The sequence below is a fragment of the Periplaneta americana genome, chromosome 5 (assembly GCF_040183065.1).
Source record: "Periplaneta americana isolate PAMFEO1 chromosome 5, P.americana_PAMFEO1_priV1, whole genome shotgun sequence".
Classification (NCBI taxonomy): domain Eukaryota; kingdom Metazoa; phylum Arthropoda; class Insecta; order Blattodea; family Blattidae; genus Periplaneta; species Periplaneta americana.
This window is the reverse complement of record NC_091121.1, coordinates 11,710,805-11,731,516: the sequence shown is the minus strand read 5'-3', so window position 1 is coordinate 11,731,516 and position 20,712 is coordinate 11,710,805. Positions and strand designations below refer to the sequence as shown.

Sequence of the window (20,712 nt, the reverse complement as noted above, 5' to 3'; positions counted from 1 at the left end):
TCGCACAGCCCAGCGCCTGCCGAAGTCCGCGTCCCGTAGCTTTTCCATGCACTAGATGCGTGTGCAACTTCCTTTGCCGCACCCCAGCGCGCCCTCCCTTCTGCCGGATGCGTGCTCGACTCCCGAGGCAGCGAGAACTTTCCATCATGGTTGCCACAATATTTTATTTCACTTATGTCACTTATCACACAGAAATTAAAAAATACACTTTGGCGTCCATATTTAAATACTTTATTACAATAAGTAATTGAATTTGAATTGTTTCTCTTACAATTTAGCGTGCATCTTTAGAGAGATAACTCAAGGATTTCACTCCTTTTTCAGTTTTATCTTTCATGAGCTCTAAAATACGAATATTTTAATCTCTGTTTGTTTCAGCCTGTCATGGCATTAAAAATTCAACTTTCATTACACTATAAATATAATATAAAATCAATTGATAAAATGGAAATGTGTTAAGTATAGGATTTCAGAACACACTAATCTGGGTGGAAATACGTAAAAGAGAACTGCACATCGGTATATGTTACCTGCTTAAAATCAATTGAAAGAATCATGTATAAGTGTACAACCATTTTTTCTAACCAGTATGAAACAGTACTATGCTACTGAACTTACAGAATACACCATTTTACGAATTGTCTTTATTACAGTGATATACATAACGTGTACAGTTAAACTCAATTGTGTAATCCTTAATGTGTTAGAGATGTACAGGCCTTGTCAACAAGTTGATAGATATTGCCATGTGCTTTGATAGTTTCACATTGAAGAAATGTCTTTCAGAGAAAGTGGATAAGTAAAAAGTAGATATAGAAATATACTGAATTCAATTATATTGTATTTAAAAATACTCTGAAGTACACTGATTGTTTTGTAAGTTTTTACATTTTATTTCGCACCATTCTCATGCAGGACATGAGCAATTTTCGTTCTGCTTTGTGACTGGTAGTTATACACTCTAATTTCTTCCTCATTCTCTTTTTTAAACTCTTAAAGTAGTGGCTAGTTTTGCACCTTTCCTGTAGATTGATGACTGAAAATAAAATGTTCTGTGATATTTGCTCTAGTTAGCAGTAGGGAACATCATTACAGGAAGGATTATTATTTATATATACTGAAGCTATTTTTAATAACATGTATACAATGTTTGTGAACTAAGCCATGTAATAATATGTACTATGTTAAAGGTGAATGTGTAATAAAGTAAGATGTACAATACCTAGTTTACAATTGCGTTTATTTCGTCGTCAGTTTCCATCAACAAATCCAATACCAGATAAAATCTTCCTCGCTTTGCTTTGTGGAAGTGTATTCTTCATGGATTATCTCTAATTCATCATTAAAAGTGTTGCTTCCTGCCATGTCCTTTGTCCTTGATGAATGTTATAATTCCACAGCTTATATCAGTCTGAAAATATTATTACTATTGCTTACTTATCGCTTTTAAAGAACCCGCAGGTTCATTGCCACCCTCACATAAGCCCGCCATCAGTCCCTATCCTGAGCAAGAGTAATCCAGTCTCTACCATCATATCCATTTTAATATCCTCCCATCTACGTCTCAGCCTCCCCAAAGGTCTTTTTCGCTCAGGTCTTCCAACTAACACACTATGGGCTAGTTTCACCAACAAATGTTAACTGTTTAACATATGTTAAAGTGGTTTAACAGACAATTTAACATTTAAAGCTTTTCATCAAGCTTCGTTAGGCGTAACATATGTTAAATTTCCTTCAAAACTTAACAGTCCATTCATGAGCTGTTAAACTGCTTAATGTTTGTTTAAGTTGAAAATGGCGGCCAATCGTCTGAATGCACATCTGCTATATCTGGATTATCTTAATGCTGTAGAAGCTGAAGGTGAGAGAGTGATTACTAGAAAGAATGATTTTGAAAGTATGTCAAATGAAAAGTTTCTGGAAAGATACAGATTATCAAAAACTGTTGTAGAAAAAGTGCTCCATGAAATTGATAGCTTAGATCATTTAACAAAGAGGAACTTTCCACTCTCTCCTATGCAACAATTTCTGATTGCTTTGCGATTTTATGCGACAGGATCCTTTCAATTAATTGTGGGAGACACTGCCGAAGTATCAAAAGCAACAGTGTGCAGAATAGTTCATAGGATCTCTTCTACTATAGCATCATTGAGACCACGATATCTGCAGCCAAACTTTCTCCTTCTCCTTAACGGTAACGCCATCGGTTTTTTTTTTCTACTACATTTCTATGTTTGTGTATTATATCTACAAGAATTTGCTTTTCGTTTTCCGTGAAATTGCTGCCACGAACACGTTTATTACACTTTTCATTCTCCATCATACTGCAAACTTTTAAAACTGAACTTCTACACAAAGAAAGCAAACGTATTTTGAATTTCCTTCGATGAAATCGGAAGAGGAAAACAAAACACCAACGCCAGTCGCCAAGCGTGAAATAGGCAACGTTCAGAAACTGGAAAGATGATCACTGCCTTCTAGATTCACACAAATTCTTACTTAACTACGCGATAACTAACAAATCTTTAACAGCCTTTCGTGAAAAGGAAATTTGTAACAAATTGTTAAAGTTCTAATCATTCGTTACTTAACTTATAGTTAAGTAATTTTTAACATGTGTTGGTGAAACCAGCCCTAAATGCATTTATGGATTCACCCATACGTGCTACATGCTCTGCCCATCTCAGATGTCTGGATTTAATGTTCCTAATTATGTCAGGTGAAGAAAACAGTGCGTGCAATTCTGCATTGTGTGACTTTCTCCATTCTCCTGTAACTTCATTCCTCTTAGCCCCAAATATTTTCCTAAGCACCTTATTCTCAAACACCCTTAATCTCTGTTCCTTTCTCAAAGTGAGAGTGCAAGTTTCACAACCATACAGAACAACCGGTAATATAACTGTTTTGTAAATTCTAACTTTCAGCTTGGCTTAGTTATTTAATTTTTCAAGATTTTGAATTTAACTTCAGTGCAGATTGTGCAGAAGACTTGCAATTGGTTATTTAACTGATGCATTAACAGAAATTTCCAGGTCTCAAATTTATTCCCACTACTGTAGCAGAAATCATACATGTGATAAATAATAAAAAAAAAATCCTCTAGATATGGTGAAATTAATGTTTCTAGTTTATATTAATGATTTAGCCTCAATTTAACATTGTAGTGACCATTGCTTTTGCAGCAGGTGAAATTATATTTTCTGCAATAGTATGAGGTCTTGTAAACTTCACTCTAGTAGACTCCTGACATCAAGCAAGATCAGATTTTTCATTATTATAACCGTTGTGGGGACATCCTTACATCTTTTGTTTTATATGTGTTACTCCTAAGAACGATTTTTAAGTGTTGTATTTTGTTTGATCAAAAAAGTAATTTTTAATAATTATTATTCACGTCAAGTAGTGGTTTATTTCATTACATGTTGTGACCCTGATGTGATTTGAACGCACAGCTTTTTCAAGTAGTATTTGACTTTTTTTCTCATTTTTTAACTTGTTTTTAAAAAAATCATTTGGTTCAAATACTCTTTGTGTTTAATTTTTAAATGTAGATGGAGTTTTGTCGATTCTATAGATTCATCTTTTTATTGTATTTTTCATAATGAAATAACAAATTTCACTTTGAAAAGTCACTACTGGTGCTGCTACTGCTACAACTACTGGTGCTATTGTTGCTGCTGCTACTCTGTTATTACTGTTACTACTACTACTGCTATTATTACTACAACTACTGGTGGTACTGTTGCTGTTACTACTGATACTACTGCTGCTGTTATTACTACTGATACTGATACTACTATTACTGCAACTACTGGTGCTACTGTTGCTACTACTGATATTACTGGCTACTACTACTATTATTACTACCGATACTGATACTACTACTTCTATTGCCACAACTACTGATGTGACTTACTGCTACTGCTGCTGCTACTACTACTACTACTACTACTACTACTACTACTACTACTACTACTACTACTATTACTACTACTGCTGGCTGCTACTACTGCTATTATTACTACTTACTCTGATACTACTGCTATTACTACAACTACTGGTGCTACTGTTGCTACTACTGATATTACTGGCCACTACTACTGCTATTATTACTACTGATACTAATACTACTACTTCTATTACCACAACTGCTGATGTGACTTACTACTACTGCTACTACTACTACTACTACTACTGGCTGCTACTACTGCTATTATTACTACTGACTCTGATACTCCTGCTATTACTACAACTAGTGGTACTGTTGCTACTGCTACTACTATTAATACTACTGGCTACTACTGGTACTGCTGCTACTACTACTACTACTACTACTACTACTATTACTGCTGTTACTGCTACTGCTATTATTACTACTACTGGCTGCTACTACTGCTATTATTACTACTTACTCTGATACTACTACTGCTGTTACTATAACTACTGGTGCTACTGTTGCTACTACTGATATTACTGGCTACTACTACTGCTATTATTACTACTGATACTGATACTACTACTTCTATTACCACAACTACTGATGTGACTTACTACTACTGCTACTACTACTACTACTGGCTGCTACTACTGCTATTATTACTACTGACTCTGATACTACTGCTATTACTACAACTAGTAGTGGTACTGTTGCTACTGCTACTACTATTAATACTACTGGGCTACTACTACTACTACTACTACTACTACTACTACTACTACTACTACTGTTATTACTACTGATACTACTACTCTTATTACCACAACTACTGATGTGACTGCTACTACTACTACTACTACTACTACTACTACTACTACTGGCTGCTACTACTGCTATTATTACTACTGACTGATACTACTGCTATTACTACAACTAGTAGTGGTACTGTTGCTACTGCTACTACTATTAATACTACTGGCTACTACTACTACTACTACTACTACTACTACTACTACTACTGGCTGCTACTACTGCTATTATTACTACTGACTCTGATGCTACTGCTATTACTACAACTAGTAGTGGTACTGTTGCTACTGCTACTACTATTAATACTACTGGCTACTACTACTACTACTACTACTACTGTTATTACTACTGATACTGATGCACTATTATTGCTACTGATACTACTGGTACTGCTACTACTACTACTACTGGTACTATTACTGCTGTTACTGCTGCTGAAAAGTGTCCTCATTTATTCCTGACTGGATCATACTTTGAGTTGCAAACTAAACAGCTTTATTTCGTACTTGTCTTACTGCATTGCCATAAGGAAAAGTTTTGGAGGTCACAGATAGCTTCTGAGCTTATATTCGTCCGAATAGACTTTCCTTGTATTGTGCAACTGACTACTATGTGAAGTAATGCCTACCAGTAACACATTTTTAAGACATGATTTCCATTTACTGATGTATCCCTTTTCTGTAGTAGTAGAATTTATATTATGACGATAAAATGGAATTATATGTGGAAATAAACTATGAAGTAGGCATTTTATTGAATTAAAAATATATCAAAATAAGAATCTATATTTTCACACACCGTGAGACAAGGTTGTTTGCAAAATTCATTCTATCAAGTACAAGGAAGTGGGTACATTTGTTGACTAAAGGATTTAAAATATTGTAAACACGCTAAATGCTGCTCAAATATCCATTATGTACATAGTAACACATTCATAGGCAAGGTGAAGCAGGCTTTTAGAATGACTGAATCGACTGTTACCTCGCTAAAAACTACTAAAATTATGTAGGTACCTATGTAAGTTTAAGCTTCTGACTTCATACTTTTTCTTTATTCCTTTTCAGGTTTTAGAAGTTTCAAAAGATAAACAGGCAGATGGCTTGTGCAAGATTCGGAAGTACTGTATCTTGAACATGCATGTTATGATAAATTTGGTAATTCTTTCTCTGGGGGTGAGGGGAACAGCTATTGTACTTCTGTAATCTGTCCTTTCATGTGGTGTCTGTAGACTGTTCGTCATATTTTTAATTGGTTACATACAGTTGTTATATTTCTGTGTGTCTCCTGTTAATTATTGTTTCCTATCGTCTATATTTTTGTTATTGTTGTTTTTTATTTTGAATTTTATCCAGCTTCCTCCAAGTGAAGGCTGCCTAGAAGACAAAGCTTACCATAAAATTGTTGTTTTTTTTTTTTTGAGTAAATGGTAGGTACACAATTATAATGAAAAAAAAAAAACAATAGAGAAGGAAAAGAAATAGTACATTATGCAACGAGCGCTCGTTTCATAATTTTCATATGAGCTTCTTAATTATCATTATAGGCGAGTTTCATACGACTTTTTATGCTCGACCATATTTCTAACTTGAAATTATTGAGATGTATACATTTTATTTGTAACTGACAAGATCGGAAGTGACCTTGTTCTAGGTCGTGAATTGTGAGATGTGCGCAGATGCGAAAGTATTGATTTTTTCCGAGGAGCAATAATGTCATTGACCTTGATGTAATCCCGTTAAACTTGGTAAAACCTTGATTATTGAATTCGACATTGAAAAACGAGATGACAAATTGAATTTATTTGAATATTATTTACAATTAACGCTAATTATTATAGTAACAGAACATAACCTTCTGCGACAGTATTGGATTTCCAGCCTCCGTGACTTTTCGCTAATTCTCTTTCGATTGCATATCCGAGAATAATCGATACTTGCGGTTTTATGACGGTACAAAGCTGACTTGTCATTGGCTGAACACCTGTAAGCTGAGTTGTCATTGGCTGAAAACAACTGTACTTTAATGAGTAGGTGTACTTTAATGACATGCATTGAAGGATTGCTACCAAGTGTATAATTACTACATTTCGGCATGGTCGAGCATAAAAGAAATAACACAATTATAAATAATTGAAGATGACTAAACAAAAGATCATTAATTCCAGAAAAATACATAAAATTTCCTAGTACGGTATCTATTTGCTATTAGGTGATCACAGTCGTCTATTTAGCACTAGCTGCAAGACCCAACTTAAGTGAGCAGATCGCCATAGGAAAGAGATCAATCTATTTACGTGTAGACATGGTTTCTTAGGAGAATAAAGAGAATAAAGCTACAAAAACTTACTGAGCATTTCATGTAATAGTTGTGTTTGTATATTAAATTATTTTAAAATGTTGTATATCCTTCAAGAGAGAACATAAATCATCCTTCTTGATTAAATTTAGGAAATTACAGAAAATAAGCTGTCTTCATCCTACAATCAATTGATAATAACAAAAATACAGATTGCCAGGCGACAGTGTAAAACAAAAGATGCGAAAACAAATGAATGAGGTGTATAAACAACTGAATGCTCTTTCATATTTAAGTATAAAAATATGTTGTTGTTTTCTAATGCCAGGCGTTTGACAATAAAGTCATTTGACCTCTTGCACTCCAATACTTTTCAAAGATATTGTCATGGTCAGCCACTGAAGTACAAAAATTTAGGGACATATTCATAGACATTCTTAGCGCCAGCTTCTGATGGATGATCAGCGAACTAACGTTTTTCGCATTCATAAACCAGTGTTAGTGATATGATATGATATGAATCCTGTACAAGTAATCAGTCGATAGCCGGGGCTAGTTTAGCACACTCGTAGAGTGGGCTAGCGAAATGTTTATGCATAGCACCCCACTGGGGGTGGGGGGGGGGTGAAATCTAAAATGCATTGTTAAGCCTAGTTTCAGACTTGCCCCGTGTTTTTGTTTAAATTGAATTCAATTTTAATAATTAGTTATTTGGACTGGGAAGTTTTATATTGTATTGTATTTATTAACATTCCATGGTATTCATACATGCTTACAGCTAGAATATGGAACAAGTCAAAAAACTTAATACTATTATAAAATCTTAATTCATAGTCACAGCCTAGATGAAGTATATACAGACGAGATTTACAATATAGTCTACTAGTACAACACAGAGTTTTAGTATCAATTTCATGAAGTGTTATTGAATGTCATGAATTCACCTACAGAATAGAAGGCGTGAGAAATTAGATACTTCTTTAATTTGGCCCTAAATAATTTTATGTATATCGATATGAATGAAAGCCGTGTGTGTGTATGTGTGTGTGTGTGTGTGTGTGTGTGTTAGTCCACAGCAGTGGACCTTGTACATATGGCTAAAACGATCCCTCTAGCATAGTAATTAAATTATAAATTTTGATTGCAATATTTGACAAAAACTTGAAGTTTCAGCAAAGCACACATGTTCCTACCTGTACACATATCGATACTCAGCACTGTTTGACAACCTTGTGTTCACAGAATTCTCGTCAATGAAAAAATCAAACGCAATTTTTCGGTAGAAAAACACAAATTTATTAAAATGAACATTTTTTAATGATTTTTTATTAACCTTTTTTTTATATAATCTCTCATTTATTTCGCAAAAACAAAATCATATCGCATTTTCAAACACTTTACGTATTTCGTCGCAAATTGAAACGTACTAAATTATTAATCTATAACTCTGGAAAATTATAATACCAAACGGATGTAACGGTTTCGCCAATGCGAAAAACCAAGAACTCTAGTACCGTATATGAGTCATGCTCACAATGCGCGTCTCTAGCCACTTCGGATAAACACTGTAAGTCGCGTGACCACGATAAGGTGGAGTCTTAACGTAGCTAATCAGTAAAAGCGTCAATAGACTGTACTATCAGGTGAAGCTGTTTGCTTCGCCTGTACCTACGTAATTTGGATAGATGATTCATTTGGCGTCATGTGCCGTCAGTTACGAATGATAGATAAAAATTTGCTATAAAATGTCACAATGGCAGAAATTCCTGTCAGTTACGTACTGGTAGTGAACAGGAATACAGGAGGTTGTCGCGTTAGTGAAAAATACCGGTACAGAAATCATGTTGTTAAGAAAGTTTGTTCTTGTGATGTGGAAGAACTTTTTACTTCGAAAAAGGCACTGGATTGTAACAACATTTGAAATTTTGATACCTCTTGCTCTGTTCATTCTGGCTGCCGTGATTCGCTCATTGTCGTCCTCTGCTCTGAGTGAGGAGGTTCCAGAACGTTACTATCCACGCGTAGATCAAAGTGAATTGATTAATTACATCAGTTATTATTCAGACATGGAAATTCTGTATGCACCAAATAATACAATTGCTAGTGCATTAATGAACTCCATATCAGAAGCAGCAAATAGTAAGTACAGTTGTGCTCATAAAATTAAAATGTGTTAGAATATGTAATTATTTATTACTTTACCGCAGCCTTTTCTAGCATGGCGCCGGCCTTCTATGCTCGAGGTTGCGGGTTCGATCCCGGCTGAGGTCGATGACATTTAAGTGTGTTTAAATGCGACAGGCTCATATCAGTAGATTTACTGACATGTAAAAGAACTGCGGGACAAAATTCCGGCACACCGGTGACGCTGATATAACCTCTTAAGTCGCGAGCGTCATTAAATAAACCATAATTTTTTTTCCAACCTGTGTGCCACGAGAAAATGAAAATAGTAAAGGTGTTGTAGAAGAAAATATAAAAATAAAAGTGAAAAGAGTAGTAAAGACAGTGAGTCAACTTCCAGCGAACACAATTCAAGGTTAAACGAGCGTTGAGGGACTTCCAATAGACACCGACCCACTTAGGTTAATTTCATTTAAGAAACACGCCAAATGAATTATCTTTGCACCAAAAACGGATGCTCCCTGGACCAAATTATCGTATTTTATAATTATTTGAATGCAACAGAAGTCAGAAGTCTTGCTAAAAACGGAAATTCCGACTTAAACTAAATCCAGAAAAATCACAGTCAATCATTGTGGGCCATTCACGTTTGTTAAGCACTATTACCATACCAAATTTGTCCCCGATTAAAATACACGGCACCGAAATTCCGTTCAGTGAATCAGTAAAGAATCTAGGTATTTATATGGATAAAAGTTTAAATTGGAACATTCAAGTTGCAGAAACCTGCAAAAAGGTATTTTCATTAATCCACTCGTTTAGACGATTGAAGAATTTTCTACCCCTCTCCATGAAAAAAATGTTAGTGCAAACACTCGTGATGCCCCACTTCGATTACTGTGATATTCTGCTTACTGACCTAAGCGTTACTTCGGCGCAGAGACTACAACGTGTTCATAATATGTGCGTCCGTTTCGTCTGCAATATTCGCCGGGCTGATCACGTAACACCATCCCTCGAAATGTTGTCCTGGTTCCGTCTACAAGATCGTAGGAAAATCCACTCTTTCCCTTCTCTTTCACATATTACATTTCTCCACTCCTGTCTATCTTGCGTCTCGTTTTCAAAATTTATCCACCCATCATAACCTAGACACACGATCACAACACTCCTCAATATTATCCATTCCCTCCCACCGAACATCCTCATATTCATCCTCTTTCACTGTGGCTGTTCCTCGACTTTGGAATTCCCTACCGAGTAATGTCAGGGACTGTCAGACATCAAATCAATTTAAGAATAGGTTAACGAGATATTTTTCTAACAATTATTGTCAACAATAATAGCTGTTTCAGGTTTCTCAGTGTTTAATGGTTATATATATCACAGATAAATATATAAATTATCTCATTATTATTATTATTATTATTATTATTATTATTATTATTATTATTATTACTATTATAATTACCATTATTATTATTATTATCATTATTATTATAACTATTTCTTACCAGTGTTTATTATTGTCACACTAACATTAGTTATCCAATTTTCATCATTTACTTTCATGTTGTTTTATGATCTAGATATTAATGTAATAACTATGTAAGCAAATGTATTTAATTAGAATTAGAGTCTGGCTGGGCGGAAGAGAAGGCCTACTGGCCTTAGCTCTGCCAGATTAAATAAATAAATTATTAATTAATTATTATTATTAATTAATTAAATAAATAAATTAAAAGAAAAAAAAAATCGGCGGAAGTCCCTCAACGCTCGTTTCACCCAAGTGCCCAAGTCAACATTCAATAAGCACAGTGTAGGTTCGCGAGCGGCAGAGAGGAGAATGACTGACATACAGGTAAGGTTGCTAGATCAGTAAAGTTAGAATATTGTACCAAACTTAAAAATATTAAATTTTACTTGCCCTTATAAAAAATATACCGTACATCAAACACCTCGGCAAAACATGTAATAAATATATATATATATTTTTTTAATATTTCGTGAATAACAATTAATTAAAAGAAAAACATCCATAATATCATAATTATTACGTTAATATTGTATTGTAAAAATTTTGTAGCATTAAATTTCACATTTCTATCATACACTTCAAATAAAAACAGTATTAGTTATATTTGTGAATAGCATGTATTTTGTTTTGGTGCTGCTCAACTCTTATTGCCCCATGCGCCCTTTCACCATTGATCACATTCTCATTCCCCTCTGTGCAGACTCAAAAATAATGCATATAAAATTGAAAATATTTTATTTTATAAATTAATACATACCTTATACGGGGGTGGCCGGGTAGCTCAGTTGGTAGAGCAGCTGGCTACGGACTGGAAGGTCCGGGGTTCGATCCCAAGTGGTGACAGGATTTTTTCTCGTTGCCAAACTTTCAGAATGGCCCCAAGGTTCACTCAGCCTTCTATAAAATTGAGTACCGGGTCAGAGCGTGGTGCCGAGGTTATGGAAAGCGTGGGGCTCTACCTCCATGCCCCCCAAGTGCCTTCATGGCATGTTACGGGGATGCCTTTACCTTTTTTTACCTTTTTACATACCTTATACATTTATCTCAATTTGTATTGTATAGTTCTCATTCCCTCTTAAAATCCTCAAAATTTCCCCCCCCCCCCCCGATTGGGAATCAATGATTTAGATTATATGACTGTGTTGCGGAATTTTAAATTACTTTATTGTGCCACATGTTGAGAAAGGCTGAAAAACGCCGCTTTACAGTAATAAATCCATTACATTGGAATACTTTTACATAAACTACTATCTTTGCATTAAACTACTACTATAATGCGTTTCACGCCACTTAGTTCATCCTCTCACCATCTAAATATTTCGTCTGCACGTATGTAATATTTAAGTTTCCATAACTAGCACCGACTGAGTCTTAACATTACAACTTGGCAACATTTCTTAAGCATGTATGACTCGTGTTGATTTGGGCGGCTAAAAATCCGCGACTTCCATGAACTAAAGCACATGAAAAGAGGATAATTTAATGACATTGTTCAGCTTAGTGGTGGTTAGGGTTACCAGATGTCCCGTATTTACTAATAATTAATTGCAGTTTTTGGGGATATCGTATTAATACAGTGAAACTTCCCTTAACGGACACTTCCCAATAGCGGACTCCTCTCAATAGCGGACATTTTAAAATTCCCCTGCAAAATAACATTGGCCCTTATGATAAAACTCTTCCAAATAGCGGACATTCTCAATAACGGACGCGGACGCTGAAATGTATCTCCCAACAGCAATTAAAACTTCCAAATAACGGACAGCGTGAAAGAAAAAAAGAAAAAGACAGTTGTAAATTAAACGGAATTCTTTGCAACAATCATTATCGTGCATTTGAACGTTCTTGTACTTTATTGAAGGTAAGCTGCACAGTTGTTAGTTGTGATACTGTACATGAGCAGTCCGTACTTTCTTAGTTTGTCAAGTTGAGTGTTCGGAAGTAGTCACATTAAGAATGTCACAAAAACGTAAATGTTTGTCACTAAAAGAGAAAGTGGATATTGTAAAGCACATTGAGAAAGAGAAATTAAGTGTTCGTGAGCTGGCCACAAAGTTTAATGTGGGAAAAACTCAGGTTAGTGAAATTTTGAAAAACAAGGATGTTATTTTAAAATCATACACTGAGAATGCAATTCTAGATTTCTTTGTGTGAGGTGAAGTGGTACAGTGACTGATGTTTATTTCATTTACAAAACATTTACTGGTACGATTTCTCTCGGGATGAATACTGTAAACAATCTCACTGTCTACTGTACTATACTGTAAATTATAGTGTTGAATATGTAAGAGAAATTTAAATGTACTCTATACATAGTAACGATTTTCTAAATAGCGGACACTTCTCAATAACGGACATTAAATTTTTCCCCAGTGGTGTCCTCTATTGGGAAGTTTCACTGTAGCACAACAAAATAACATTAATTTGGATTGTTTTTGTATAGTTACAAATTGTTTCATTGTTTCTTGTTCACGTTAACACTTGTTTAAAACTTAAAACTTTTTAGTTGAAACGTTTCAACTAAGAAAGTTTTAAACAGATTGTTTACATGTACATTAATGTTTCATTTTTTATTACTGAAACTGGCTCAGTTTTATCTTTATTTACCAGGCATAATACCGGAATGTTTTCCTTAATGAATAGCTAAGAGACTGTTCAAAAGAATAGGCTTAAAGAGATCTCTGTAAATGCAGTTTTAATGTTACAATATAATTTAAAAAACATGAAGTGTCTTTTTTTCATTTTTCTATATACACTTTTAACACTTACATATCACTGATTAAATTTCCAACTTCTTTACTGTGTTAATCTTTAGGATTTACCTTGCTTGACTAATTTCGAAGTCTTGTGCTTCATTGTCCACTAGGCTCTGGACAGTGAAGCACAAGACTTCCAAACTAGTCAAGCAAGGTAAATCCTAAAGATTAACACAGTAAAGAAGTTGGAAATTTAATTGGTAACATGAAATGTGTTGCATTTCATGATTGTCTCCTGAATAAAGATGTTCTATTAAAAAAAAATCCTAATCTGATAAGCAGGGAACGGATTTATATGGACTAAAAATATATGAAATATGTAAATATATATGTAGTTATTTTTACCAAAATATGGAATTAAATATGGATTTTTACCAAAATATGGAATTAAATATGGACTTAAAATTATAAAAAAATGACTATGTACGTTAAATATTGGTACATTTTAATCAAACTAAACAAAAAATATAATGGACGTACCTTATCTTCCAATGTAGTTTCAACAAAACACAATTTTTATTGTCTGTTACCATAACAATAGGTTACAAACATTTCTTTCAAGTGCTGAAAAGTGAATCTTCTTCTATTGTCTCTGAGGATAGATTTATACTGACTAAAAGAGCGTTCGACGTCACAAGAAGTAACTGGTACATAATTCAATTTCACAATGTCTGCTGGGGATAAGTCCAAGTTAATCTTCACTGTTGATTCACCACTCATCACAGCAACAACCTTTTGTAGTTCTTCATATCCAGGGTTTTTTGAAAGTACAGTGTCCACCTTAGCTCTTACTGCATCTGCAACTTTACCTCTACCACGATTCAGTTGTTCCACAGTACTATTTATAATTTCAAAACTTTCAGATAGTGAAAGGTGCCTATTTTGGAGACTTTTGAGCGTTTTTATGATGCATGAAAATGTATGCTGAATGTGAGCTAAGTCATTCTTCACACTTATGTCACAGGTAACTGTTTTCGCAGTATCAATTGAGACTGCATCTTCAGAGTCCAATGCAAGGAGAACATTGTTAATAGAGTCTATATGTTCGGCATAATATTCAACTGCTTCTAGCCATGTACCCCATCTAGTTAAAATTGGCTTTGGTGGCAATGGAATTTCAGGGTACATTTCTTTCAACACGTTAACTCTACTGGGAGCTTTGAGAAATACTTTTTTCACTGATGAAATCAACAAATCTACTTTAGGGAAATTGTCTCTGACCACTTCTGCCACACGATGAAATGCATGCGCCACACAAGTAAAATGAGTCAATTTAGGATATACAACAGATAATGCTTGTCCAGCTTTGACCATATAAGGGGCAGCATCGCTAATAAAGAATAACACATTATCGTACATAATACCCTTTGGCCACAGGATACCCATAGCTTCGTTGAACAGTTTAACTATAGTTTTGTTATTGCACTTTTCTAGAACATCACAATGTAAAAGAATTCGTTCAGAATATTGTTCACTTAACAAACCGATAACTACATTACCAACAAGTCTACCTTCTTTGTCGGGAGTCTCATCAATGGAAACCCAAATTGAACTATCTTTAATTTCATCTCTTATCTTCTGTATTGTCTCATCGTAGATGGATGGAGCATACGTCTTCCTAAGTGTTGACTCATCCGGGATTGTATGTTGAGAATATTTTTCAAGGAATTCCCTGAAGACCTTATTCTTTAGTTTGTAGAGAGGAATATCAGCAGAGATGAGAGAACGGCACAGGTCGATGTTAAACTCAGATCTTACATTCGATGTTGTTGGTTGTGTTAAAAACAATTGTCTCTGCTTGGAATTTAGTTGTTTGTTGGCCTGATGTTTACTAGTTGTAATGTGTTGTTGCACCAGGAACTTTTGTGTAGATGATACTGCACACTGACACAAATTACAAAATAATATTTTATTGTCAGTTGATAAACCATCTTCTTTAAATTCTGAAATGTAACTTGTTAGTTTTGATTTTAAATTGACTGAATGACGTACTTTTGGCATATTTACCGTCTTTATAGTATGATTTACAAAACTGAACCTATGTGTACTCTGACTGGCATTTAACTGTTGAGCTGCACAACTGAAGTCTGTTAAAAATTTTAAATTAAATTAATACAGTTTTGTAACTTACTTTCCCATTGTTGATAGGACTGCTAATTTTCAAATAACTCTGATGTTAAAGGGATTACTGAACATGTGTTTAAATCTCTATTGTTGAAATGTATTTTTAAAAGTTAATGGAATTTTGTTTTGTTTTATTGTTAAACCTAATATAATATGGACTGTTTTATATGAAATATGGAAAATATATGGAAATTAACGAAAATATGTACTAAACTCTAAAATATGGAAAAATATGGAAAATAAAAGTAGGATTTTTCAACCCTACACATTGTGAAACATAAAGATAATGCAAAATATAAATTATATTAGCTTTATAAGTAAATATGTATTTACATATAAATCCTTTCCCTGCTGATAAGTATTGGCTGAATATTGTTAAAAAATGAATAACCATGACTTTCTAGGTACTGTATAGGTCAAATCTAAGGACTATTAAAGAGACTGTAACAAAACTAGCCAGAAAAGGTTCCAGTTTGGATTAACATAGAATTAGGAGTGACATATTTGCTGGAAAGCGGTTTAAAGTGGATGACTTTGGCATTCACACAATCGCTGTTGTTAAGCTAATTTGTTGCCGGTATCCAAGAGTTGGACCAAAAGACAACTTCAGCTCTTCTTTAAGTAGTCTCCAATAAGGGAGTTAAATTTTTTTAAACTTACAAAAATTCTGAGCAACGTTAAAAAATTCAGGAATTTTCAAGAAATTAAAAATTCAGGCGGGACATCTTCCTTGAGCTAAAATTCAGGAAAATCTCACTTTCCAGGATGTATGAAACCCTAACTTATAATGAGAATATATTTTAACAATTCTGTTTTGGATTGAAGTTAACGACTTACAACGAAATATTGCAAAGCTAAATTTCTATTAATTTTTGTATTTAATTTATTGGTCTGACCCTGCGACACAAAATAGCTCACAATAAAATTTAAAATGAAAAGTTATATAAACAGGTGTCAGACAAAATTGATTAAGACATAAGAAAAAAAAATAGAACCAAATATAATTTAAATTGAATGTACACCATAAAGATGCTGACGAAATATCGCTACAGAAAATTTTATAATGGTGGTGACGATGGCATCTTGAAGATCTCTCGTCAGCTTGTATTTTCCCCTCCACTTTACAAAGGCTTTCGTAATGGTGCCTCTCGCTACGAAGAAGAGACCGGTAACTGTGATTTTTTCAATGTTGTATTTCGCTGATTCAATCGTGGGCTCGTAGATTTTATTTTTCTCTTCGTTCACTTCAGATCGTTGAGTGGCTGAGATTTCAAATCTGATCGTAGGATCAATTATTTCGGCTGTCAGTTTATTGCTATTTATAGCTATGATATCGATCCTACGATTGCTTCCGCCATCAGCAATACAATGAACTTCCTCGTGAACGTCTAGATTTTTGGATCGAAGTGCATCTGCGATATTAGAACATATGATGTCGTGACGTTTTATTCTGAGTACTTCTCCCTGTGGGCAACTCCCAAGCACATGTAATTTTAAATTTTAAATAGCTACTTTTTTATGGGACGATATTTTACATGTTTCACATAAATAACCTATTTCAGGATTTCAAAGCATATGAAGCCACTGAAAGGAGGACTAGATGAAACGATGCAAGTCTTTCTAGGTTAGACTGTTGTGATTGTACTTATTGTAGGAATTCTCTGTTAGGTACACTATATTACACCATAATAGAGGTACTCTATATTATACTGTAATAGACTATTAAGTTTTTTTTGTAAAATTAAGCAATTATTATTTATCTATTTATTTATTTTTGTAATTTCAGAATCCAGCAGAGCATTTGAGAATGAAGACTCACTGCATCGTTATTACAACACTCTTAATGCCAACACTAGGGTTGCTGCTGTTTTATTTGAAAATCTATCAGGAGGTCTACCAGCAGAGTTGAGATACAAAATTCGTATCTCAGGAAGCAAATTCTATACGTCAGAATTATTTCCTGAATTTGGATCAGGATCTACTTTTGGTAAGAAAATGAAATTTAAATGAAAAGTGCTGAACCTAAGCACATAAGTTACAAAACTGTGCTAAGTTCAGCAAACCATCAATATTGATTTTAGATTTAAGACTTAGTACTGTTATAAATTTCCAAACAAAGACATATTATATATTAGAAATCAAATGAAATAGCTTTCTCTTTTTTATTTTGAATATTATGGCTTTATTAATTTGCCCTACAGAATAATCTCGGTAATGTTGACAATTAATATTTGAGGAGAAAAATTCGCTCCGGTGCCGGGGATCGAACCCGGGTTCTTGGTTCTATGTACCAAGCGCTCTGACCACAGAGCTACACCGAATTCAATCCACAGCACCGAATCGAATCTTCCTCCTTCAGTAAATTCATCACAAAATAGAGAATTTTTCGACACTCAGTGCTTCAGAGAGTTTTCTTCCCAAATTTAACAGCAATCACCTTATCCATTCATGCTTGATTCCCCATTGCAATGCATTCCCGGATACAGAATACTTACGAAAACTCCTAATGTAGTTTATTGACAAAATTCAATTTCGGTTAAATAATCAATTATGTTACAAAAATTATACTGTACTTTAGCAATTGACATCTGTTTCAAATACATGAATGTGATAAAGTTGGTACATATGTTATTTGTAATCTGTGTAGGACTGTGTTTTGATTGGACATTGAGGCTCTTGAGACGGTAAAGAAGCCCCAAAATTATATAAACAAAAAAAAAAATGATGTTGTTTCAGACGTAATCAGTCATCAGTAGATACATTTTTATATTGAAACAACTAACAGAAATTAGGAAAAAAGAAAAGCATAATCAAGAAACCTTAATATTATTAATAGATTATGAAAAGACTTTTGATAGAGTAGACAGAAAATTATTTGCAATCTTATCTCATAAAGTAGATAAAATATTGTTAAATGAGATAAAGACTCTGTATAAAGAAACTTATATAGTTATTGAGATACTGTTGACACATGATCCTTACAGTCCTTTTTATCCGTATAGAATAGCCTAGGCTATATTAATATAATGTCGAGGTTTTCTAAGATAGCTGTTCAATAGAAATTATACACTTTCGAGAGTGGTTAAGATATAACCAGATCAACTTTGGAAACAAACATTAGATATAATTCACTATCAAGATTGCTATAGTAAACTTATCATCCAGGATACTAGATAATGTTTTCCTTTTTTATATTGAGTGAAATTGTAGAAATATTTATCTAACAGATTAAAAAATGCCAGTTAAACTTATCTATCTTCATTGAAACATAAAATAAACACAAGAAATAAAATGACATTTCCTTGAAAAATAATTATTTCTTATACAACAGTTTACAGGGAAAGACTGAATTTTATTTGAATTACAATTTTTATTATTACTTTTTTTGTAACTTATTTTCTAAAATATCTTTTTATATTAATTTTTAAATACGTATATACGTCACCAAACATCGTAAGATGTAGATTACATTTGTTAGTTTTTATTACCATTAATATTGGGCATCAAAATCCACAGTTAATTCCCGATTTACCACGAAAATCGTCTGTAGCTGCATTTAGATTGGCAACAGGCCATGATTGTTTGGCTAAACACCTGCATAGAATTGGAATATATCAGTCCCCTAACTGCCCATTGTGCAACTCAAACCAAGAAATGAATTCGGAACACCTCAAAATCTGTGCTTCAGTGGCTGGCCATGATAATATCTTTGAAAAATATTGGAGTGCAAGAGGTCAAATGACTGTATTGTCAAACGCCTGGCATTAGAAAACAATAACAACAACAACAACTTTACTTTGGCCTTTTGGCACTCTGTATGTTCAGGAAGTTGTTTTGTAATAAACTAAGTTTAAAAATAAAATTTACGAATGTATATAATGTACCATATGTGTGATTATACATGTATATATATTTTTTTCTTTTTAGATCCATATTCATACTCACCTTTCTTAAGTATGCAGCTCCTAGTAGACACAGCATTCATGGAATTACATAATATCAATACAAGTGAATTTGAGGTTAGTAAATCAGTAATAAATGTACTAATTTGTATTTTGTTAACTATCAGAATTTTAAGAAATATGAATGAACTGTTTCCTGCCTCTATTTTACTGATTTCAAATTAAATATATTACGATGTTTTGATATAGAGTAAAAATTCTCCACTTTATTATTATTATTATTATTATTATTATTATTATTATTATTATTATTATTATTATTATTATTATTATTCTCCCCCACCACATTTTCAACTGACACATTAACAAAATAAGATATTGATTTCTTTTACTATTTGACTGAAACCTTCTTCCATCTGACATGTTACTTTTTTTTTAAGTCTTCTACATTTCAAGAATAATCTTTATAAATTACTGCGTAATATGCGTCATTTTCATATCTCACTATATTATACATCTTAATTAACAACAATATTATTTAAATTCTTGTAGAATATTGTCTTGAAATTTTAATAAAATTGTATAAAGCTTTTATTCGCGTATAAATCATGACATACTAACATCTTAATTTAGAATAATTTTGAAAGCATAAGAAAGAAGTTCAAATCTTCTATTAATTGTATTAAAATTAATACACTTAAATCAATTCACTCCTACTTCATTAAAAATTGAATGTGTCTGCATGAACATGATATACGTACATAATTCTTTTAACATTCTTTGTTTTAAAAGAGCTTAAATATGTAGATATATAGCCTACTACATTGGCCTACTTTTTCATAATTTGGGACATCATTAATTATAGAATGAATAATTATATAGGTAATTGTCTTTACAGATGGGACTATATTATTTATTAATTAAATCCAGATCCATGAGCATAAAATATCTGCAATTATGTTTTATTCAATGTAGATTGCCACCATTTTGTGTATGCTAACTCATGTGCAACTTTTCGTTGTTCATAACTATTTTTCATAAGAAGAAGTTAGGAGAAAATATTTTGTGATTGCTTACACATTTCCCTTCGTGTCAACATGAATGTAATTCTATATTCACACAAGTTAACACGTCTTTTTCGGTCATATACGGGACATGATTGTTTGGCTGCACATCTGTACAAAATAAATATTATTCCTACTCCTAATTCTTTACTTTCTAAAGAAG

At 33.4% G+C, this 20,712-nt stretch overlaps 1 protein-coding gene across 1 annotated transcript in view; it reads left to right on the top strand.

Moving 5' to 3' along the window:
- Nucleotides 1–8,713: 8,713 nt before the first annotated feature.
- LOC138699464 (phospholipid-transporting ATPase ABCA3-like) overlaps nt 8,714–20,712 on the top strand; it is a 62,065-nt gene continuing 50,066 nt past the window's right edge. The window contains exons 1-3 of the mRNA XM_069825359.1: nt 8,714–9,181; nt 17,370–17,570; nt 19,511–19,602. Coding sequence (XP_069681460.1) covers nt 8,884–9,181; nt 17,370–17,570; nt 19,511–19,602 — 591 coding nt within the window. The 5' untranslated portion in view covers nt 8,714–8,883. The remainder of the gene's footprint in view (nt 9,182–17,369; nt 17,571–19,510; nt 19,603–20,712) is intronic.